This window comes from Sturnus vulgaris, chromosome 5 (genome assembly GCF_052056855.1).
Source record: "Sturnus vulgaris isolate bStuVul1 chromosome 5, bStuVul1.hap1, whole genome shotgun sequence".
Classification (NCBI taxonomy): Eukaryota; Metazoa; Chordata; class Aves; order Passeriformes; family Sturnidae; genus Sturnus; species Sturnus vulgaris.
Genome location: NC_142247.1, coordinates 11,496,416 through 11,520,609, shown reverse-complemented (window position 1 = coordinate 11,520,609; position 24,194 = coordinate 11,496,416). Strand labels below are relative to the sequence as shown.

Below are 24,194 nucleotides of genomic sequence, written 5' to 3'. Positions count from 1 at the left end.
CATAAAAAATAAAGAAAAATAAAGGACACAGATTTTCCCCATGAAGTGTACCAAAAGAAATCTAGTCCAGGATTACTTTTCTACTGGCAGCTTCATGGCACAACTTGAGGTTTCTGAGAGCCTGGGTGCCACCAGAGCAGGCTGCTCCATAGGAAAAGGGAGTCAGGAGCTGGAGGTGAGAGCAAGCAGCATCCTCATGGGCACAGGTCAGCCTGCAGTACCTGTGCAAGGCGGGCAGAGCTGGCTTGGTGATCCCAACCAGGCACAGCCAAGGTTCAGGAGCAGTCAGGGTCTGGATTGGCAGAGCTGCAGCACAGAGAGTGAGGGCCTGAGCGAGATGTAACCCCGGAGCACAGCAGGGAAAAGCCTCCTTCCCAGCAAAGGCTCCTACTGTGGCTTTCCCTGGCACCCCATCTGGTGTCACCCAGACACACCACGTCTGGTGGCCTGGAGCATCATTGCCAAACCCTGGGGAGGAGTGGGAAATGCCAGAGCCTTAAAAGAGAAGGAGAGGGACAGCAATGCCTCCTTGAACCCCAACCTCACTGTGCCACACCACTCCATTGCAATACACAGGGAGAAGATGAGAAAAAACACTTTGGAAAAGCTCCATCATTTGGTAACTTAAAAAGTTTCCATCTAAAATTTTCCATCTAAACCAGGGAAGCAAGCGTAGCAGCACCACTCAGAAACACACTTTAGTGTGCAGTGTACCTTTGTGTGATCTCCCCTCGCCCATTTAATTTCTGGCTTGGCACAGTGACAAGTGCCAGGAGGGACCCTCCTCCGCCTCTCGGTGCCTCAGTCTTCTCTGGAGCTCAGCCTGTGTTTCACTCACCCAAACACCAGCTCGGGCAGGTCTTGCCATGCAGAAGAGCCAAAGCCCTTCCCGCCAGGTTCTCCAGCGGAGCCATCAGCTCGTCCCGGGGTGCGAGTGCCCGGCTCATCGCTGAGGGAGGGCGGCTCTCCCGGGGCCCGCTTCCCCCACCGGGTGTCGCTGCCCGACGCCTTTTCCCGGGCGGGGCCGGGCGGGGACCGGGCCCGGCTTCGAGCCAGGGCCGAGGCTGGGGCTGGGTCGAGGCTGAGGCCGGGCTGGGGCAGAGCCGGGGCCGTGTTGGGAACGGGTCAGGGCCGGGCCGAGGCTGAGGTGGGGGCTGTGTTGGGGCTGGGCCGAGGCTGAGGCGGGGGCTGTGTTGGGGCTGGGCTGAGGCTGAGGCCGGGGCAGGGCCGAGGCTGAGCTGGGGCCGTGTTGGGGCAGTCCCTCCATCCCCCAGCCCCGGCCGGTGCTCCCCGGGTATCACTGCGGGCGGGGGCGGCCGAAGCCGCTGCTCCAAACGCTCCTGCCCCCGTGAGCTCTTGCTGAGCAGCCCGAACGCCCGTGGAGAGCAGGGGGTGCTGGTATTTGTTGGCAGATGATGCGCGGAGGCACCGCTGACCCGCCTGTGCCCAGCCTTGGAAGGCCCTTGCAAGTCCTCGGCACTGTTGTTGCTGGTGAGGAAAAACCCTAATGCAAATCTTTCCATCTCTCAAAAGAAGTTCTTTCCCTCTTTGATTTATTTTTCCCTCCTGGAAACAAATATTTCCTCTCAGCAGAGTTCACAGTCTCTTCCCATTTTTAAGGGTAATCTTATACTTTTGGCTCAATACATATCAGAAAGACCAACACAGAGAACCTAGTTTTAGTCTTAATGTGAGAAACCTCATGAAGAGACTGAGAAGTCAAAGAGAAACCAAATGTGAACATCCTGGAAAGTGGGGAATTATACTGCCATTATTCAGAATATTTGCTCTTCTGCCCTCTTTCAGGAAAGGCTATTGAAATAAATTTTCCTTGTGAGACAAAGCAGTGGGATGAAAATAGATAAGCACGATGAAACAAAAATAATTAAAGCACATTAAAAATTATATTGTATTGTCTCTATCAGAGTTTCCCCTTTACATCCATCTTGCATATTCTGGGACAGTTTCCAATTCTGTTTGTTTGAAAAAGCTACTGCCAGAATGAAAGAAGGAATCAGATCACATCTCCCCGTACACCCACATCCACCCAGGCTGGCTGTAACATGTTTAGAAATATCTCTGTTCTTATACTGCTCCATAATGGACACAGTCAGGTCCTTCCACCTGGATTTAGGAACCCAGAGCTCCAGCCAAGGAAGAAAGCTGGCTACGGCTTTTCCCGTGTGGAGCCAGGGCTGGCAATTTACAAATACGGGCTGACACACTATTCCCTAAGTACCACCAGAGATTTAAAGGAATCAGGGTGTTTTGTTTTGATTTTCAGTTTAAAGTTATGGCCTGAATGGCTATCTCAAGGGTATATTCTGAGGTGGAAAATGGCAGAAAATCATGGAAGTAGTGGGTTGGGTGAGTGGCTGTATGTCAGAGGAGGACATTGCTCTGTGGGTAGTGATCATGCCTCAATCAAATCAATTCCAATTAAATCGAATCAAATTAAACCAAATGAAAGTTATTCTTTGCCAGTATATTTCAAGAGCTATGCAGGACTATAAATACAGCTGTGGTTATAAGGTCAACACAAATGCCAAGTGGAAAATGGCCAATTTTTCCCTTTTTGTCATGATAGGACACAGAACAACAAGGCAATCATTTCTATGGGAATAGGATATATAAAATGGGGCAGAGCTGACATTAGTTTGGTTTTGCTCAGTCTTCTCTCTTTTTGACTGTTTCTATAAAATAAAAAAGTTCACCTTTAAACCTGTGGTTTTTTAGTTCTCTTTTTCCTGTTCCCTTCAGGCTGCCCTTCCCTTTACTGTGCCTCAAATACCACTTCCCTTTCTCCCTACCCCCTGCCCTCCTTTTAGTGTTGGAGCAAATAGATTCTTCATCAGGATATGGGGTATGTTTGAAAATAAAACGAAAATTGAAGTTTTTGCAGTTCAGGGCATGACAGATCATTAATAATCCTTAATATGCAAGCTTTCCATCTGCTATTCTTGCTCTGAGGTCAGCTGGTCCAAGGAAAGCAGGAAGGAAATAGGAGGCTTCAATGAACTTGAACAAAAAGCCTTCTATAAGCCAGCAACGTATATGTGAACTCCAAGCTGCTATTCCCTGGAAAATCCAAAGTTCACTCTGCCCATATTTCTGTTCCTACTAAATTTCTCTGTTGGAAGGAAAGGCACCAGGATGAGCTTATCCATGCAACAGCCTCAGAGGAAGGTGCAGCCTCAAGTGCTTTTGTTCTCCTCCCAGTCAGAAACCCCTCCGTGTCTCCTAATACTATTTCTCTGCCACAAATAAATGCAAGTGTTCCCCTATTCTGCTGTATCATATGCACAGGGCCCCTCCTAGCAATTTCATGTACAAGCTTATTTTGGAAATGGAGGATCACCAGTGTGGTGAAAATCTCTCTTAAAATGGAAGTGTGCTTAGGGTTAGTTATACAGGTAACAAAATCATAATTTTGGTCCACAAGCTACAAAAACATCACCATGTCATTTTACTGATCTTACCTAATTAATGCTTAACATGAGTTTGGGAAAAAATGCTATGCCATATGAAAAAATACAGATTAGTTTATGGCTGTTTGTAACAGTAGAGTCTCAAACACTGCATTGGGAACTACCATTCCTAAACCATGACTATAAGCAGACTGACTTGTTTGAATGTTCTTCTCATAAGGAAGCACAACAGGCATTCAATCTTATTGCAAGTGCAGTGCCCTTCTTGGTGAAAGCTTATGAACACATTTTGATGAAGGACTGAAAATATGAAATAAAAGAAGTGAACTTCTGTGTTCTTAAGGGAAGTGCTGTGCTTGCAAGGCTGCCTCTGGCAGGATGAGTCTAGCCACTAGAAGAGGAGAAGAAAGAATGGAAATCAGCCGGCACCCAGGTGCAATAGCCATGCAAGGTAATTAAAAAAACCTTTTCATGTCTGAACTCAGTTTCTTCTGCATAATGTTTGTCTATAATCCAACAAAATATTCTCTGGTTCTTAGTTGTATATGGATTAAGTGGCTATATTTATCATCATTAATTTAAATACCAAACAATGTCCTTTGATACCTTTCAGGTATCAAATATTTTGTGGTATCAAAAAGGGAAGGAACTGCCCTGGGATTTTAGATCTCTAATCCAACCACGTGAATGGTGGGGGTGATCCAGCAGGTGACAGCCTGCCCTAAAACTGTCAGCAGGTACATCTGGTATTCCCTTTGTGCTACCAGATCTTTGCTGCACAGTGATGGCTAATTTAGTCTAGTGCAGGTCATAAATAGGTGACCTACCACTTTTGCTGGTGCTGAAAGCCAAGCACTGCATCACTTCTAGAGGGTGAGCCTGTGGCAGCCTCCCAGTTTGGAACATGGAGAATATTTCTGGACAGGCACAGACCAGCAGACAGCTCCTCTTCTGGAGGACCTGTATCAGCCTAGGCCTTTTCCTACAGCAAGTGATGTTTCTGTTTCACATCAGTAACATCTGTTGCCACTGGGGATGTTTTCACTGGCATCCTAATTCAACTCTGCCTTCACTAATTAGGTTGTGCCCCATTTAGTTACGGTTAAATAAGGAGGCATAATCCTTCATCTTGTGAGTTAGAGCTTTCCATCTAAGGCAACAGTATTGTAATGCATCCACTGTACCAGGTAGAGAGGTCCCACTGGGTGGGTTTGTGAGCAAAACCAGCTTCCCACACCATCCATACAGTTTAAAACAGTTCAGTTCTCTTGCACAGATAGCACCTATCTGATCAGATTTTATGGGAAGGACTGGCTGCTTAATGAACCCTGGTGACCTGTGGTGGTTCTTCTTTTCTCTGTGAGTGTCAGTGAGTCAGGGTCATCCAGGAGGAAAGGATCCAGCTGGAAGAGCTGGGAGAGAAAACCCAGCCTTTTCTTCCCTTGGCATGAGAAGAGTCTCCACTACCATGTACCCCTATCTGCTCCTCTGTACATGAGAGCAGAGCTGAAGGGAAAGCCCTGCACCTGGGATGGGTCAGTTTGCATGGTCAGGATGAGAAGGAAGTGCTCCTCTTCCACCATCCTGGAGCAGACAACAGAGTTAGCACACAGACCCAGGAGCTGGTGAAGGAGGGCACAAAGAAGTCTCTTTTCAGCCCCAGCCTTACTCATGTGCCCTGTCTCAGTTATGGTTCTGACTCCTGATGCCAATGAATTATTCTTTGAGGAACCAAGGGACACTTCCGTATCGACTGCCTTTGTCACTCTGGGGGACTTCAACTTGCCACAAATTAACTGGGAGCATTACACAGCTGGCACAAACAGGTCCAGAAGATTCCTAAAAACCTGGATGGCAATTTTATGGAACAGGGAGCCGACTTGGAAAGATGTCCTTGATCTGCTGCTTGTCAACAGAGGGTCTCGTGAGCAAAGTGGGGCCACAATGACCATAAAACCATTAAGTTTAAAATCTCTGTTGACAGGAGGAAAAGTGCCAGCAAAAACTCAACCCTGGACATGAGGGCAAGGCTGTGCAGAGCACCAGTGAGTTAAGTCCCCTGGGAAAGTGTCTGTGCAGATGCTGGTCACTTGTTAAACATCACCTCCCGTGGGCACGGGAACAGGCAATTCCAAAATTTCAGAAGTCAGGCAGGGAAAATAATAGGCCAGCTTGGCTAACCAGGGATCTTCCTTTAGAGAGAAGGCAAAAAAGGAAGGTGTGTGCCCAGTGGAAGCAAGATCAGGTGACGTGAGAGGAACACAGAGAAGTTGCTGGTCACTTTAGGGAGAAGATTCATGCAGCCAAGGCTCAATTTCCTTTTATGATAAGGTAACACACTTGGTTTGACCAAGGGAATGTGATGTTTTTGGACTTCAGCAAAGCTTTCGATACTGCTTCTCCCAGGATCCTTCTGGACAATCTGTCCAGCTTCTAGATGGATAAACACGTCATGGGATGGGTGAGGAACTGACTCATGGGTTGGGCACAAAGGGTGACAGTGGCTGGGGTGACATCAGGCTGGCACCAGTCTCTGACAGTGCTCTTCAGGGCTCCATCCTCAGCACTGTGCTCTTCAACTTCCTCATTAATGACTTGGATGCAGGACTGGAAGGGAGACCAAATAAGTTTGCAGATGATACCAAATTCAGATGAGCTGTTGACTCCCTCGAAGACAGAGAGACCCCACAGAGAGACCTGAACAAAACAGAGATGGGCAATCACCAACTGTGAAGTTTAACAAGGGCAAGTGCCAGTCATATTTCAGAGTGACTGGCCGTGTCTTTATTTTATATTAATCTTTCACCAAACATCTTTGTGTTCTGTTGTAGGACCCTCTGGTGCCTATTTGGGATGTTCCTGCAAAAGGTAGAGGGGTTTATTGTTAATACAAGAAGTGCCTCTTGGGATTTTTCTTGTATATCTACCCAGATTAGCATCAGTACTTGTTACATCAGCAAGTTTAGGCTTAAAACCTGCTGATTTCACTGTGTGTTGGGGTTGCAACAACAGCGTTTAGCCCTGTGCAGGTGATGGAGGGATTTATTTTAAAAGAGCATGTCCTGCAGCAGATTTCTGCTGTGTTAAAGGGAGCCAGCCCGCTGGGGCAGCCTGTGCTCCCAGCAGAGTTCCCTGCTGTTCCCTGGAGCAGCTCCAGCATCAGGTAAGAAGCTCCCACTGTCCATGTGCACACATGTTGCACAAAGGAGCTCTGTCCCAGCTCATGGCCACAGTGTTCCTTGCTCCAGCAAGCAAGCAGGAGGCAGAAATGGTGGAAAACAGCCTTCAGTCAAACCTAAACATTTTACATGCCTGTTGCTTACCTTTGCTTCAGCTCTCAGGAAATTATGGTAAATCCAGTATTTCTCCAGAACCAGGGTAATCAGTCACAGAAGGCATCCTTGGTTCTCCTGCCAGCATCACACGGTCTTCCCCTCCTTAGGCTGCCCAGGGTGAGCAGATTGCTGCTCCCAACACACACAGGTGAGGGGACACAAAGGCAGCAGGCAGGAGGGAGGTGAATTGTGGTGAGGCACTGAGGGGAACAGCTCTATTTCCCTGTGCTCAGGCACTTATCTGAAAGTGGATTTACTGCCTGGGACTTGTCTGCTGAAGGGGCTCACAATCTGGAACAAGTTCAAGGTTAAAAGTTCACAGCTGGGGTGTTGGACTGTGAGTGAAGGGTGAGAGCCAGGCACAAACCATAACCATTAGAGCTGATGCTGTGCTTGTTTGTTACTGAACCTGGGGTACTTTTGCCAGCAGGGTTGGTGCAAACTCCAGCAGTGAGTCAGGAGTTCTGGTGCTGTTGTATGATATCCCACACAGCTGGTAGTGTGGTGGGGTTAGGAGACATTCTGGGCTTGGAGTTACTGTGAGCCTTTTTAGTCAGCCCTCAGAGAAGGTTTCTCCTGTGTCCCATGTCTTGCTCCACTGGGTAACTGCTGCAGCCAAAGTAGAAAACTCCTCACTGTACAAAATGCAGAGATGATGTATTTTCCTGCCTGGAGAGGTGGAAGTGATAGGTTCCAAAAATTTCTTGCTGGAGTCAGCAGCTTTACTGACTGATGTTATCTCTGTGCTGACTTTTAAGCTCATCTGCCCCTCATCTTTCCACCCCAGTCCTTTTGGCAGATCCATGCCAAATATGACTCTTTTCTCTTAGGGGAAGCTCAGATGCTTCCCAGCCAAAGTTGGCTGAAAGAGAAACCAACCAAATCCATCCCTGTTGGCTGGAGGGAGATAATTTTTACAAGTCTAAAACCCAAAGTGGAATTTTCTGTCTACCACTGCAGTGGTCCTGCCTTAAATATTAATTACACACAGCACTGCAATGGAAACTTTGGATTATGCTTATGATATCTTCCCTAGAGATCTGAACCTGAATTTTCTTGAATGCCAGCTAGCTCTTCTTAGCCCTGTTGGTGTAATACCACTTCTTGGAGAATTCCACCAGTATTATCCTCCCCGCTCCCCCAAGGTGAAATGATCTATCTAGGGAAGCAGCAGCTGGGTTGGTCCTGTTTGCTCCCCACACAAGAGTACAGCCTGCACCACGGAGCAAATCACTGCTCAGACTGAGCTCTCTGCCCATGTCTGTGGCAGAACTGCAGGCAAGTGTGACTGTTTCTGTCAAGCAAGGCCTGAAGGAAGTCCTTGGTGCTGCCAGCAGTGTCTAAGTATTCAATGTAGGTTCTTGTAGTGAAATTAAAATTTTTTAGTTGGTGAAGGTTCTAGGACCAATCTGAGGTAGGGGTACGAACTTCCTCTCTCATTTTTACTGCTTACATTGAAATAGCTGCTGCTGGCCATCAGAAAAAACAACAAATCAAAGCAGCTTTTCTATCTCAGTTTTTTTCCAAAGTATTATAATTTGGAAGACTACAGACTACCAGGTACAGAACAGAGTTCTGTCTTTCTCCAAACCAATATGACAAGGCAAGAGAGTCCAGAAGGCAGACTTTCCCAAACACTTCAAGAGAAACATATCAAAAAACTTTTGCAATTCAGGGATACAGGAAAAGCACCGGCTCACTCTGTATTGAAAGCAGATGTGTGTCTGGCTACAGCTGGCTTGGGTTTGGTTTGTTGGTTTTCATCAAATTGGTGTGAGTTTGGGTCTTGGGCAAGGTGCCTTCCTGTATTCACCTGGGTTACAAAGATCTTCTGTGGGGCAGGGATTGCTTCAGGCATTATCACCACGCTGAGCAGCAGAGAAAAGGAGGGTGCCCTTGAGGCTGAGCAGCTCTGGCAAAGCCGTGCAGGGCTGTTGATGTCCTGTGCTTTGTCTGGCCAGCCCCAGCATCCAAAAGCCCCAAGAGAGAACCTCAAGCTCTCCCAGGCAACACAGAAAGAGTAACCCCTCCCTCAGGTGGTGTTCTGAGGTTTTCAAAATAGTTGTGGAAGCTGGGTGTCATGTTTGGCTTCTGTATTTTATCCTTTTAGATAAATGCAGATCACTTGGTTTCCTTCACTCCACAAGCAGGAGAGTGAAGGCAGTTTATGGAAAGCTGAGCTCTCACATGCCTCTCCTTCCAGGAGCTGGAGACTCAGCAAAATGCTTCTCTGTAGAGAGGGTTACAACAAATACACACAGCACAGCCACGCCGTGAGCATGGGTGATTTCTGTGTGCCTTTTCCCCACGCAGTGCCTGCACAAGGACAGCCCAGCTCCAGCAGGGAGCGTTCACCACCACCTCTACACGCCCTGTCCCACACCCCTTCAGCCACTGCTGCCTCCTGGTTTGCACCATCTGTATCCCAGTTTGGGAGAGTGGGGCTTCATTTGTTACACTTCCACTGTGGCCAGTCCAGGGCAGCTGTTGCTGAACCCTCCCAGTTCATAAAGAAACCCAAGGGGTGCTGAACACCAGAGGTCCTGTGCTGGTTTAAGTGATGGGGACCTGAGCACACAAAGTCCTAAATTTAGCTGTGAAAGGACACAAGATGAAAACCCCAAACCTTGAAGGGTTTAAACACCCAACTCCAAGCCTAAAACCCAGACTGGGTATCTAACAGACCACAGAATATATACTAGATCCTAGGTCTTGCCTGAAAATGGATTTCTGTCCCCCCAGGAACTTGCAGGCTCTGTTGTGCCTTAGTGTGAAGCGATGTGTGAAAGTCCTTGCACGGGCAGAGTTCAGGGCTGAGGTCACCCCTCTGCTCTCAATTAAGGCAAGTAGGAAAGACAATATCCAACTTTTGAGTGGTAGGGCCTGTCATGTTCGACACAGTGTCTGCATTCAATTAAAGAACACAAATTAGCCCTTAGTGCCAGAAAAAAAACCAAAATGAGGGCCCGTTTGATGGACCAAAATAAAATGTGAGACAGGAAAGATTTATCACCCCCACAAAAATGTTTGGAATACACACTGGGAAGAAACTTCAAGAAATCCATGGAAATGCTTTGAAAGGGATGTGACTCACAATCACTTTGAAAGCTAAGTTTTCTTTTTACTTTCTGCCTTTGGAAAAGGCTTTAAGATTCAGAAAGTGTATTTTGCTCTAAGTGTGGGGGCCTGGGGTAACTTTTCTTTCCCCTCAGCACCCCAGCACCTTGTGTTTTGTACCTCAGCTTTGGGGAAGGCAAGTGGGTTGAGGCTGTCACCTCCTTTCCTACTTGGACAGAGCACAGGACAAAGCACAGAAAAATGCAGACCTGCGTGGAATCACTCACCAGGGACTCTCACACAAGGAAAAGGAGCAAGAAACCTGCAGAACATCCTAATTGCCAGCATTAAATACTAGGGGTTTTCAAAGGAAAGGGTTGGAAGGGATCACATCATTTTACCTACAAGTAGTGGCTCAAGCAAAGCAGGGATGAAACTGGAAACAACTCTGGGAACAAATTTGGTGTTAATACTATGCATGTGAGTTGGCAGTTTATTCATGAGGATTCAGTAGGGACATTATCAAGCAACTCAGCCTTAAAGGAAGTCGGCTAATTACTTTCTGGCCTCAGGGTCCCTCTTCCTAGCAGCCCAAGGATGGGTGAAGATTCCTGCTCTCACAGCTATCACAGAGCTGAGTATTTTGCTGGAGCTGTTCCCAAGAAAGATGGGATGTCAGCTTCTTGTGCACATTCTGAAATAAAAATCTACGTAAACCCAAAAAACCACTATGTATGGGTTTTTTCTGAAAAAAATGCAATGGAGATGGCTGTAATTACAAATAAGGCATTGAGCTCTTCTAGGCACATATATATATAAAATACATGAAAAGCCCACAAAGAAGTAAAAGATACATCAGATCAGTGAACTTGTTCTGTCTGGAAGGAACCAAAGTAGAAATCATTAACTATAAAACTGTCACAGTAGCAATGTAGAAGGAACATTCAGAGGAACATTCTTCTCTTGATGCTCCATGTGAAATTAAATTCCTTCTAAAGACTTTTAGACTTAAAGTAGCAAAGTACCTTTGGACAGAGGGGAGGGACCTTCACACTTAATATAATCTTTGCTTGCAGTGCTTTTTGCTTTTTACCAACTCTTCCATGTCACAAAATAACACAGGAACAGGACTGGCCAAGGATAATTTCAAATATGAAGCAGTCTCACACAATCGTCCAATAGTGTAGATCATCTGCCAAAAAAAATAAAACCCAAAGAGCTCACCCTAAATCCTTTTCTCTGAAACAATCTTTTTAGTGACTTACAGCTGGCTTCCAGCACTTGCTGGAGACTAAATCCACCAAGAAATCACCAAATACCTGCTGACAGCAACTGCACTTCATTGTGCACAATGGCAAGTGCCAGCTCCAATGGGAAAAGATGCCGTAGAAACCCCAAGTAAATGATGGATCTGAATTGCCAAGCCCTCCCAGCTCTACAGGTGCTTTGCCCATTGTCTTTTACACTCATGGAAAGACAGAATTTTTATTATTAACATAAAATTAACTCAAAGAAATTAACAACTGGGACATGATGGTTACATCTCGTCTTTTTGGTCCTCATTTTGGAGCCATCCAAAGCTGAAGGACAATAGAAACAGCAAATTAGAAGAGGAAAAAAATACCCATGTGGTAAAAGGAGCCAAGTATCCTAAACAACAGAATTCCCATCTCTCCCTTTCCCAGCTGTTCCCATGTGCCTTGTGCTGACAGAGACTTGCAACTCTTCCTTAGATGCTGCCATTTGCCAAAACCTGTCCCTCCAATTCCAGCTTTATGATAATCTCATGCTTCTGTCTAACTTTACTTCTAAGCATTGTTTGGATCTTTTTGGGAGTCAGAGGGATGCTAGTGAAAGAGACAATTGGTAACCTTTCTCTTCCTTTTTCAAAATTTGAGGGAATACATCTTTCCTATTCCACTGCTTAAGGTGCAACACAGAGTGGAGTGGACCTGTGGCCATCACACTGGAAGGTAAGAGAGAGAATTTTTTTCCTTATTAGTGCTGCTGGTGGAACAGTTTTTTTATTAGAAGCATCTGAAACTGGGTTTTCTTCCATCAAATAATGAATCTCTCACAGCTGTGCAGCAGAACATCAGCCCACATTAGGCCATCTGCACAGCAATACTGCAGCCACAGGGTTTCTCAAAACATTTGCAGGATGGAAAGAAAGTGGCATTTAGGGAGGAATCAGTTTGTCTACAGCAAACAAAGCATTCCAAAAAACCACAAAGTTAGGAAAAATACACCAATGAATTTATATTATTAATATAAAATTAGAGAGTCAGGGCTAAGGATCTTGGCAATACTAACAAGTAGAAAACACTTACCAGGTGAAATCACTCCATCTCCTCAGATCCAAAGGATGTTCTTCACATGTCCTCAGAGAAGCCATGGTGGTGGTTACTGCAGGGCACTCATTCCCCTTGCACTCCTGTAAAAGGGGTCTTGCTGTGGAAGCAGAGCTGGGGTGAGGTCACTGCTGTGCCACACCAAGCCACAGAACCCCAGCTTCAGACCTTCCCCACTGAGCAATTTCTTTATGCCTCAGAAGATGCAAGGAGGAAGGGCCAGCAGTTCCCAATCTCAAATTCTTTTCAGATTTCCAAGTGGTCTTTCCTTGGACAGGCAGGGAATACATATTCAAATGATGGGAAGTACTCCAGTGCTCCTTACTATGCCTGCTGCCCCTTGCTGCCTGGCAAACACTATTTCAGCAGCTCTGCCTTTGCTGGAGACTTGCCTGGCATGGGTAAGACAACAGACAAGAAGTAAGTTCTGCTTCCTAAGCTACACTCTCCCTCTAAACAGCTTTGGCTTTTCTCCCCAAGGTTTAACTCAAGTTGCTGATAGAGAGGGCTGATCCTGCTTTGTGTGTCTGTCCATACCCCCTCTCTAATATGCACTTTGAGGAACAAATGCACTCTGTGCTTAACAGCTGTATCAGGAAAAGTCCAAAATTCAGGGAATCCTAAAGAACACGAATGCTGCACACAAACTTCTAACATATTACAACTGCACAGACACTGAATGTAGCCATCATCGTTTAAATTAAAAAAAAAAAAAAAAAAAAGGAAGGGCTGTTGAGCCTTTTGCCACCCAGCAGCAATTCCCAACGGGCATTTTTAAAGGAAAATGCAGCATCCTGCAACTCGAAACTAATGGCTTTTCCAAGACAAAATAAATGTAACACCTTGAAACAAAGTAAGCACAGCACCTGGCTGAGAGTGACTGGGAAATATTTTTAGAATGCTCTGTGAAATTGATAAATGCAAACCCTGATTTACTGACATGGGAAGTGGTATGTGGCTTGTCCATGCCTCCATGCAGAAAAATTGGAGCTGCAAAAGAGTCTCAGTACAGCCACATACATACTAATACAAAACCATGTATTTTTTTCCAAGACCAGTGGATGGAAGTGGAGTGGGGAATTCCTGTGCTGAGCTTAAAAATTCAGAATTGGTTCCTCTCCAATTACTTGTTACAGCAACAGGATGAGGGGTTGAGGGAATTTCTTTTACATTTTGAAGTTAAATGCTTCGCTCCTGGCAAACATTCAATAGAGATTTCAAGAATCAGCAGTGTCCAAAACACTCACCTGGCACCTGATAAAGATTCATTTGGTAAAACAATCTGGTTAGTATTATCCTGTAAACCAATCTAAGGGATCAATAATTGAGACTTTTAGCTTAAAAAATATTGTCAGTTGCACTGCAAATCTATGTGTCTGCAGAGCCTTCTGCAGCATTAGAAAACTCAGCCCATTCTTTTATAGAGAGCAAAGATGCACATTGTATCTTCAACTACCTGTCCTCCAGATGCTGAAATAAAATGAAACATACCTCTCCTTTTTCACTTTTAGTTTTATTATAAAAATCAACATTTCATTTGATACAACTCGGTTTATAGTAATAATTGGAAAGGATTTTTGTACAAGGTTTATATACACCATACAAGTAAAGCACTTTATTTTACAAAAAAAAAAAAAAAAAAAAAAGTTAGTGAATGAGTGAATAGGGCTGGCCAAATGTTGGCCATTATAATATAAATACATCCTTGCAAAGCACCATCGTACCGAAGTTGATGAACAAGAGACACCAGCTGGCTTTAAGACAATAACAAACAGTGATTAAAGCTTACAAAAAAGAACAAACAAAACAAACCAAAAACAAAACGAAGAGTTAAAATCTGAAAGCAGCACCAGATCCTTCACTTGCAAACAAGGCTAGTTCAGCTTAAGCCTGGTGGTATCCTCTTTACAAAAAAACACTTCCCTCTTCCCTGCATGGCTTAAGGCTACAGCCATTTTAATCAGGACTTCAAAGCTGCTCCTGGTTCATTTAAAGAGGGGAACGCGGCTCTGCAAGAGTTTGTAAAAACCATCTTTCCCTCTACTAGGACTATCCTGAATAAAACACCCAACACTTTACTTACCCTGCCCCGCACAGTTCTGGTGTGAATCACCAGTCCCTATAAATGCTACAAATCTCTTCTCTTTTTAAAGATGGAAAGGAAAGAAAATTTTGGATCACTACTGTGTCTTGACTTCTTTTAGAAAGAAACGGATTGTTTTGTAGCCCTTTCCAAGCTATTAGTTCATTCCTAACTTACTGGCAACGTTTAAGTTAAAGTTAATTTTCAAGCCATACCAACACCAAAATGCAATTTTAAAAATCTCATTGCTAAGAAAGCACTTTCTGAATAGCAATGCTCAAATTATTTTTGCATTCAATGAGCCAGTTATTTTTCTGTTGCAGAACTAATAAGTAATCTGCACAGTACAGGTTCAGAAGCAGATTCTGACACTAACAATACTGTGTGACAAACATGCTCAAGGCAAAAAGGTCAGGAAAAGAAAGTGATTGATTTCTTCTTAAGAGGTATTTTGTAGAAGTCATCTGATCCAACAGTGTGTGTGACCAGGGAGTTTTGAAGCTCAAGCAGTTCCCTCTGGAATGGTGCTAATTAATTAATCTGAGATTTGCCAAGCAATCAGGAATAGAAATAATATTCAAGATAGTGGCCTTTCTTCATCTTAGCACAGGTTTAACTACTTTAAAGCTTAAACTGTGTTTAGGACTTGCCAATGAAGCCAATCTCTAGAGAATGGGTTGTAAAGAATGAGGAAGCAATGCAGAGCTGGAGACCACAACGCCATCAAGGCCCATTAAACAGGAATGACAGGGATTTTCTACATGCACCTTCACTTGCAGCACCTGCCATGTCAAGCAGTTTAGGTGCCATGGCAGGCTGCTTTTCATGTGCATACGAAACACAGAGGAGCTTTACTCATCTGCAAAATGCACTCCAAAAGTAGGAGAACAGTATAAAAAATGTGCTTCCTCTCCTGCCTGGCCTGACAGAGCATCAAGTATTCAGGTGTTCTGCTGTCTGTAGTACAACCTGGCCAAAAGGAGCCCAGGGTAGGTGAGACACAGCAGGACAAAACTCAGCATTAACACTCTGGGAGTCAGGGAGGCTCAATCTATGCACAAGAGAAAACGATCAGCTTTGGGTAAATGCCCATTATCAAAGACCTGGTGAGGGAAATGCTGTGGCAGAAATCCGGAATTTATAATGCAGAAAGTTTCAACTCACAGCAAAATGAATCCTTTGATATCAAATGGCTCACTTACATATTTTGCATTACTGCAAATATTTAATTTAATATATGTGCACAGGTTGCATGAATTTATATTCACGGAAACCATTCTTTATTTCAAATGCAAATGCCACGTGCATGTTCCATTTGTCACATCCAAGTTATTGCCTAATAAATAATCTTGGTATCCAAAAGCAGTGGGGAAATGAAGAATGCCCCTTAGGAAGCTATGAGCTGCGTGCAGCATGACATGCCAGGTATAACTTTAAAAGGCAGCCTTAGGTCTCATTAATGCTGCCATTTAAACATGCAAAGTTAGTTTTCAACAAATCATGCTGTAATGTCCTGTTTGTTTTTTTATCTACAACAGACTGTTTCTTTCCAGACTGGACATACCAGCTATTCCCATCACCAGCCAGCCAGCTAAGAACACTGCCCAGGTATCTGCAGAGAGGAAAAAGTACACAGGTACTGTGTTAATGCCCTACTGTACCCGATGCTGTAGGATAAGGACCTTTATGCTTAAGGACAAGCATATGTCCTTGAAGGACAAGGAGCAATTTTCACTGCCATCAGTGAGATCCCTTCCATGCTGATGTTACAAACCCACTTCAGCTGTCTCCTGAATGGGCATGTCTGTGATATCTACGGTCCCAACACCTCAGTCAATTGGAGAAGCAGGAGAAAAGATGATCCTCACTGAGGGAAGGAGAGAAAATGAATCACAACTGGCTTAGTGGCAAAGGGGAGCAAAGAGAAAATATTCAGTCTTGGTGTTTATCCATTGGGAATGTGTCAGGTGTGGGTACTGGTTGCATTAATGCTTTTGTGATTTGGAGATCTGCCTGAGAGGAGCTTCACAGATCAGCACCTCTCAAAAATTTACTCCAGATTTACTGAGAAAATACATGTATTTGCAAAATCAGATCATAGCTTCCTGCTCAGATGAGGAACAGCCTGTTCTCTATGCTGGGCATTTTTAGTGGAAAACCCCAGCCCGTCCATTTCCCCTCTCATGAACCTCCCAGAGACAGATCACCCAAAATATTTGATGCACAAATCAAAACATCTGTATCAGAAAGACTTGATCAAATCCTACATGGAATTCTATGTCCACCCCACTGACTTCAGTTGGGTTATGTGGATGTAAACCAGCACAGGAGGCAGCACGATCCATATGCAGAGAATGTCTTTCTTCTAAACAAATCTTTGCTATAATTAACACACAAATTTACCTGCAGGAAGCTCCCTCCAAGGGAATGCCTCAGTGAGGCAGTCCAGCTGCACCACAAAGAGGATACCACTCCTTAAGCTCAACCATCCTGAAATTTTTCAAAAAGAAATTGGCACACTGAGAAAAGCATTTTGCAAGAAGAGACCATTGCCATTGCAGTACAAGCACTTGGACTGAGATACAACAATACAATATTCTTCTGAGTTCATTAGTGCAAGTTTCCACATGTGAACCCCACACGGAATGCTGCACATGAAAAAATGTAAACAACAGAGAAATTCTAATTCTCATCGGTGTGCCAGCCTCACCCCCCACCCCGACACACCTGCCCTCCCCCCCTTCATATATATGGTTTTGAGTTCCCTTATGGTTCACAACACCCTCCTCAACATCCATCCTGCTGGGCAACACAAGGAAGCTTCTCCACCAGCAAGGAGGAGCCAGAAGAACAGCTACCACAGTTCCTAGAAACCTAGAATGAAGCTGGGCAAAAAACCCCTTAGTACACCATCTTCAGAGATCAATAGCAATAGCCTGGAGGTCACCAAGGCTTTTTAAAGTTTCCTCAGGTATTCTGGACTAGTAGGAAAGACCCTTTATTACAGATGGAATCCCAACGACACCATATTCCTTGGAGCTGAAACCAAATGAAGATCCAGTACTCCAGATGAGTGGCAGCTAGCAAGAATAACTTGTCACTAATTTTGTCAACAGCATCAATTGCAAGACCATGCCGTATTTTCAGGTAACTTCTCTTTTAGTTGAAACTGGCTGGGAAAGAGGCAACAGAGAACAATAAAACCCAAAAGGTGCCTCTGGAAAGTTGCTATCCCCATTCCATACTCAAAGGTGAGGAGGCAGGAGCTACTAGGACCTTTGTTTTGAGAGAGAAGACTCAGAGGGCCAGTCTGTGAAGGCACTGAGCACCTTCAGTGGATGTGATGTCAGAAGAAGGTGCAAATGCACAGTGCCATCTAAGACCAGGTATACTGTGAGCTCTGCTGCAACAAAACAAATTCAAAGCACTGCACTGGAGTCCAAGAGGAGTTAACAATATCCTAGGTTGCCCCTTAAACTACACAAATAATGTTTTCATTTGATTAAATAATCTCCCTGTCAAAATCACCATGGTGAGGCTGACAGGAGAAGGGGCTACATATGACAATATACAAAAATAGAGATGTGAATATAAAATGGTTTGGTTAAGAATATCTTAAAATTTGACATTCACAGCGGTTAATACTTAAGTATTAAACTCACACCACGCAAAAGAGGAGGTATGTCAAAATCATACTGAGAAAAACTGGCTTTACCTAACAAAGAAAACACGAGCAGTTAATACAGCAGGGGAACCACTTCCAATGATCAAAACATCTATTTTTCTTATGGACAGTTGTTCCACTGAAAGTTAAATGCTTCCTTACTAGGAAAAAATAATATATATATTTATATATATGATTTGTATACTGTGATATCAATATACACTGAAAGTACTGCAAGGATATATTATTAATTTACAGTAAAACTAACAATCCATGGTTAAATTTATAGTTTATAAATATGCTGTCTATATTATATGTGGTATAAAAATATTTGACATTTTGTGGGCACTAGGTCAAAATAAGATTTTCTTTTTAGGGGACTAAAAATCATTCAGGTATATGCATATTACCCTTGTCAATGATGTGAGAATTGTACTGACCTGGTACAAAAGAGTCCTACCATGCTGGCAAAATGAGGGGAGTAATGTATAGCTTGATAATCACTGCATGACAAGGCTAATTAGGAGAAAACCCGGCATTTACAGCAGCCCAGTTCTAGCAGTAATTTAAATAGGAACATCATGAATTTAAGTGATGATTTCCTTCCCGGCAGGAAGAAAGAATGAAGAAAAGACAAGAGAACCTAACTGGGATTTAAAAAAACTTTAAAATACACCCAATAAAAATAACTGAAATTTCAGAAGCAGGTAAGAGAGCGCTAGATGCTCTCATTTGTTAAATGCATTAAGGAAAACCAGAGGTGTATTCATTTAAAAAAGTGTGAGATTGATTTTCTGGATTCACTGCTACGATTGCTGTATTCCTGTAGAAAACAAAGCCCTTTGTGTAAGGTTAATATCTGTCCTGACTGCATTTTCAAGTTTAACTTTAGTTGCTGGCCCTCTGCAGTTAACATAGAGGTTATTTGGCTACTTCCAAGTATCTATGGTATGCTGCTCTGAGACGGACTTCTTTATTATTAATTACTTTAAACATTTTTGGTATTGACAAAACCCACATATCACCTCGCTGGACAAATAACATATCCCAGTCCTTCCATTTCCTTATGTGCTCAGTCACTTCACTGGATTAAGGCATGTTTTTGTGTTCCATTTGCAAAAATAAAAGCTTTTTGTACAAACGTCTGGGTTCTTTTATACAAAAATTTTTCTTCTTATGGCACAAGCAGCAGCTGCTGTTTAAGAAAATATATAAATATCCTTTTTTTTTTTCTTTCTTTCTTTTTAAATTCTTCTGTACAAATATCTTCAGTGTTCCTCCACCCAGCACTTAACTGTACACTGTGCTGCCCCATCCTGGGCTCCCTCCCCCCGTCCCCAGCAGAACCTTTAGTATTTACAGCGCGGAGCGGAGGGCGCGGGGCGGGGGGCCGGCTCTCAGGACGAGTCTGTGCAGGGGGACGGCGGCGGTGGGTACAGGTGGTGCGAGTAGCTGCGCTCGGTGTAGGGGGACGGCGGGCAGCTCTCGCAGTTCTCCTCGGCCGACAGGTACTGGCTGCGCGGCGTGGGCGGCGGCGGCACCGGCTCCGAGTCGTAGTTGAGGTCGCTGGTGTAGCCCTTGGCTGCGGCCGCGGGGACCCGGCGGCTCGGGCCGTAGTCGCTGTCGCACACGTCCGTGCTGCAGGGCGTCGTGGGCGGCGCGAAGTGCCGGTAGCTGTAGGGCCGGTAGCTGCAGCGGGAACATGGAGAGGGGAAAGGGTCATTTCTCCTTTTTCAAGGGGGATAAGCCCAGGTGGAAACAGAAAGCAGAACAACCTCTGCATTGATGCACAGCATCTCCTCTCCAAACTGCCCTGCAGCGTTGGGCACATCACAGCAACAGGTGAAAGGGATGCCAATTTCTTTATTAATTATCTGACTCGTAAAACTAATTAATTTTAGCTCTAGGCAATCCATCACATAAATTTCTGAAGTGCTGCTTTACTCATAGAAAACTCATTCTGTGCTTGGAACTGCTGGACTTGGATAGTGTGCCATGTTTGGTGTAAGTATTCTATTATCACGTTCAGGTTAAATTAATCCATAATGTGGTGGGTGCCCCAGCCCTGGAAGTGTTCCAGGCCGGCCTGGATAGGACCTGGTCTAGGGGAAGATGTCCCTGCCCTTGGCAGAGGGTGGAACTAGTGGTGGGCTGACGTTCCTTCCCACTCACAGAATTCTGTGATTCCAAGATCACTGGAGAACCCAGGTTTGCTAAGTGCTTCTCAGTCTCCAGATGTTTCCAGTGACCCTGGTACTGCCTGTTCAGAGAAGCAAGGAGCACCTGCCAGAGCTTTTGTTGTGCCACAAAACGGAGCAGTGGCTGAGAGCAGTCTCTCACACAACAGGCTCCCTAAGGACTTAATGGAGAAAAAGTTGCTCCTAAGACAGCGGGGCAGGAAGGGCACCGGTGTGCATGTACCTGTGTAATAGCTGTGCTGCAATTATGGAGAAGACAATTCTGTTTACATTATGCAATTTCTGGATACTAACTTCCAAGAACAGACAGGAGGACTGAAAATTACCTGGAACATTCATAGCACTCAGGAGAAGCATTCCTTGGAGAAGTAACTGGGATGAAATTCTCAAAGGCTACTACCACAAAACATCTTTTAAAATGAGCCCAAGATAGTTTCAAGGAAACAAATTAGAAAGGGAAATGCATGGTAACTACAAGTCCCAGCATCATAGTTAGTGGCTGGGGACACAAGGGGATGCAGTTCCTCTATAGTCAAGTCAGAGTATTAGGAAAGAAGTAAGATCAGAAGCAGCAAGACCAGGGTTTATATTTGGGTTGGGGAGCTTTTGGAAAATATTGAATCCTATGCTACATCCCTAATATCACTTATAATACTAAAAGTCACATCAGCTAACCAGTGGATGACCCATGCTGGTGCCTGAATTTGGGTTTCTTTCACAGAAAATTACTTTCAATTTTAAAAGATTTTTCATATGGCTGCAAGGGATCATTATAAACATCTGGTCTGACCTTCTGCACAACAGAGGCCGATTTTCTGCTAATGGAGAAGAGATGTCTGTTCAGCCCCAGAGATCTCATTACCCAAAACCCCCAAAGGATCTGTGTTAGGAGACACATCTTTCAGACAAATACAGCACTCTCTTCTCACTGACCACATCTACTGGTGATTTGGGAAGGGAACCTTTACACCCTTGGGTAGCAGGGGTCTGTTCCTCTATTTTTGGTAACTTGTTATATAATCATAACTAACTCCAGCATTCTTACAGGGAATGTAAGAAGAATACATTCAAACAGAGAGAAAATGCATGCCCATAAATACTAGTCAAGAGAAAATAAAGCAAAAGGTTACCAATTTTTCCACATATTAACCCTTAATGTGTCAAACTAGAAATCCTGTGCTTTATCTAGACAACAATATTAATGTTACTTCTGACCTATTAGCCTTTATATTGCCAACTTTTCCTCCACAGGGTATTTGTTTATAATTTCTGATAATTACATAACAAATTATTTATGGCAGAAGCCCTAAAAAAGGCAGGGTTCACTCCAGGGTAAGTTTTTTTTGGATCAAAATACTCATGGTACTGCATTTCTTTTGGCATGTAGTTAGTTTTGTGATGAGTGCTGTCGTTCCCCCTCAGGAATATACCCCAGGGATATATCCCTACCCACTCAGTGTATGATTTACCTCAAACAGTGCTGCACTTCTGCACAGGCAGCAGTGACATGATACACGTGAGCCCATTTAAGCACCACTTTAGTGCTTGCAGAATTAGGGCCTTTGATTGTAATTCTTATGGAGCAGAGGCTGCCTTTATTCTGCATTTTCTACACTTACTGCTTTGATCCTAACAGAAGCTATTGTAATAGTAATTACCTGTAGGATCTATGAGTGGATGGGCTGTTTGAAGAATAACCAAATTCCATGGTGTAGTGTGAACGTTCAGTAGCTGGTGATGGCGGTGGGTTCAAAATCTAAGGAGTAAAAAAGGGAAAAAAAACAGTTTTAAAAAGGAAAGATACAAAGGAAACCCGAGAAAATATAATTTTATGATTTTTTAGTATTGTCTAATAGGAACCTTAAGTAAAGAACTGCACACATAGCCGTTCCAACAAACAAGATTTTTTTCCTCTTTATTCCCCAGCTCTTAAGCAGACTCTGGAAATGCCATTTGTTGCCATTCCTATTAGCTACTACTAAGCTCTTCTCAAAAACGCTGACTGCTGTGGCTATTTTGACATAGCCAGTGCTGAAAAGTAAAGTTGCAGCCAGCTGTTCAATTCTAGCTTGTCACTAGGGATAGCACTGCCCAAGGCAGACTGGCAGATCTCTGTTCCTGCAAGCTGCAGTCCCCAAGTATTGCTCTGCTTATAATACCTGCAGCGTGCTGGCCCGGGCAAGCATTCCTTCCCTATACAGGCATGTTCTTACTCCATGTGCTTGGATTAATTTAAAGCTGATTTAAAGCCTGATCAGTTGATTCTCAGAACTGAAAACACACAGTTGAAGATTCCAGCCGTCACTGACTAAGCATGAGACTCTGACACTCGACAGTGGCTTGGTGAGCTCCATACAAATATCCAAACCACCCACCACAGATGCTAGAAGTGAAGAGACAGGGAGCCCTCTAGGGCTGGCACCAACTGTTACACAGCAGTTAGTGCAGCACACCACCCGTTTGTGATGGAGGGATGTTATGGAGCTGCTAAACACTTGTTTACTTATTTACCTGTCACTTGTAAGACACATGACACAAAGCTTCATTTTAATTCCTTGAAAGGTCTGTACAGAATCAGCCTTAGTTTTACCTTCAGAGGCACATAGCAGAGTATAATGAAAGGAGATCTCTCTGCCAGAGCTGCTCAACACCTACAGGGATTTTTTTCATCTCCCCTGACATTCAATCTAATATCTTTTTTCCTGGCACTGAGTTCTCTCACAACTTTTTAAAATTAAGTGAAAATTTCTAGACCATTTTGGAAAAAGGCAATCCTCTTCCCTTTCGAAATCACTTACTCCATATCCAAACAAGCTTATTAGGCTACAATTCTAAATCAAAACATTAATCTGTCAATTGATTAACCTTTAGAAAGACACTGTCACTTCCCTGAAAGTTATTAAAGGTTTATGAATAACAGAATGACTTACTGGAGGAAAGTAAGTGCCTTTGGTACTTGAAGAACTACTGGAGGAGGCTCCTGTAACATGGGCCCTGTCATAGGGTGGGCCACTGCTCCCTCCCATGATGCTGAGGGAGCTGATGACAGATTTACCTCGAGACATACCTGAAGAACAGAGATGAATGTCAGTATTAATTCTCCCTCAATTTACAGCTGAAAGGAAGCTTAAAAAATAATCTAGAAGACAACAGCAGTATAAGCACAACTTGCAAGCCCCAAATTAATTATCTTGGTATTAAAACCAAATTATGTTCTGAGAAGAGCCTGCTGGATCTAAAAACCACAAGTTACAGTACATATTTAATCAATATATACAGAAGCAATGCATATAGATGAAGTGAGATGTTGTTGTTAAGTTTTACTTTTTAAATAGCAGTAGCATCATGTGCTTGGACTGGTGTTGGAAAATTCATTGTTAAATGAAATAAACTGAGACCAAAGTTATTGCTGGTCATTACAGACTTGGCAAGAAGTCTCACAAGCACACAAACTTAGTCTACAAACCTACCAAGAATGATTGCATAATGTTTGAAGTCCCATGCATATAACTCTGTCTAACTTTACCCTGTACTGTTGTGAAACTTTGCTGGTGCTACAAGAGCCCAAAAAGGGGATTTTTTAGTAGCAAAAGAAGAAAATGCACAGTGCATGCATTTATTTGAGCTTAGGTTCTGCTAAGTACCTAAATGCTTGTGAACAGCACGGGTAAAATTGCAGTTCATTATTGTAAAGAAGGATGGCAACAAGCCTTGGCAGTCCTGGCTTCCCACAGCTTCCTAGAACTGCATCTGGAGCAGACATTTCCTGTACACAGCTGCACAGTATCCTCAGGTACAGCTGTGGGGTGCCAAAGACAAGGGTCACCCCCTTCACTTACCAGGGAGAGACCCTGACAGAGAGCTTGGGTGAGGCACGTAGCCCAGAGGTACCGAGGCTGGCCCGTGCACCACGTAATCATTGGTCATGGTTTCCCCATCCCCCTTCATGCGTGGGCACAGCACCCTCTGGCAGATGAAGTACATTGCTCCCACCACAAAGACTGTAAGGATCACACCAATGATGGAGCCTATGGTGTTGTTGGGCTGTGGTGCAGGTTCCTCCGTTGTATCTAAAAGG

At 44.1% G+C, this 24,194-nt stretch overlaps 1 protein-coding gene across 2 annotated transcripts in view; it reads right to left on the bottom strand.

Moving 5' to 3' along the window:
* Nucleotides 1–13,665: 13,665 nt before the first annotated feature.
* LRP6 (LDL receptor related protein 6) overlaps nucleotides 13,666–24,194 on the bottom strand; it is a 120,846-nt gene continuing 110,317 nt past the window's right edge. For both annotated transcript variants that reach the window (XM_014880590.2, XM_014880600.2), the window contains exons 20-23: nucleotides 23,956–24,186; nucleotides 23,047–23,183; nucleotides 21,775–21,872; nucleotides 13,666–19,607 (exon numbers count right to left, since the gene is read on the bottom strand). In XM_014880590.2, the coding sequence (XP_014736076.2) occupies nucleotides 19,316–19,607; nucleotides 21,775–21,872; nucleotides 23,047–23,183; nucleotides 23,956–24,186 (758 nt within the window). In that variant the 3' untranslated portion in view covers nucleotides 13,666–19,315. The remainder of the gene's footprint in view (nucleotides 19,608–21,774; nucleotides 21,873–23,046; nucleotides 23,184–23,955; nucleotides 24,187–24,194) is intronic.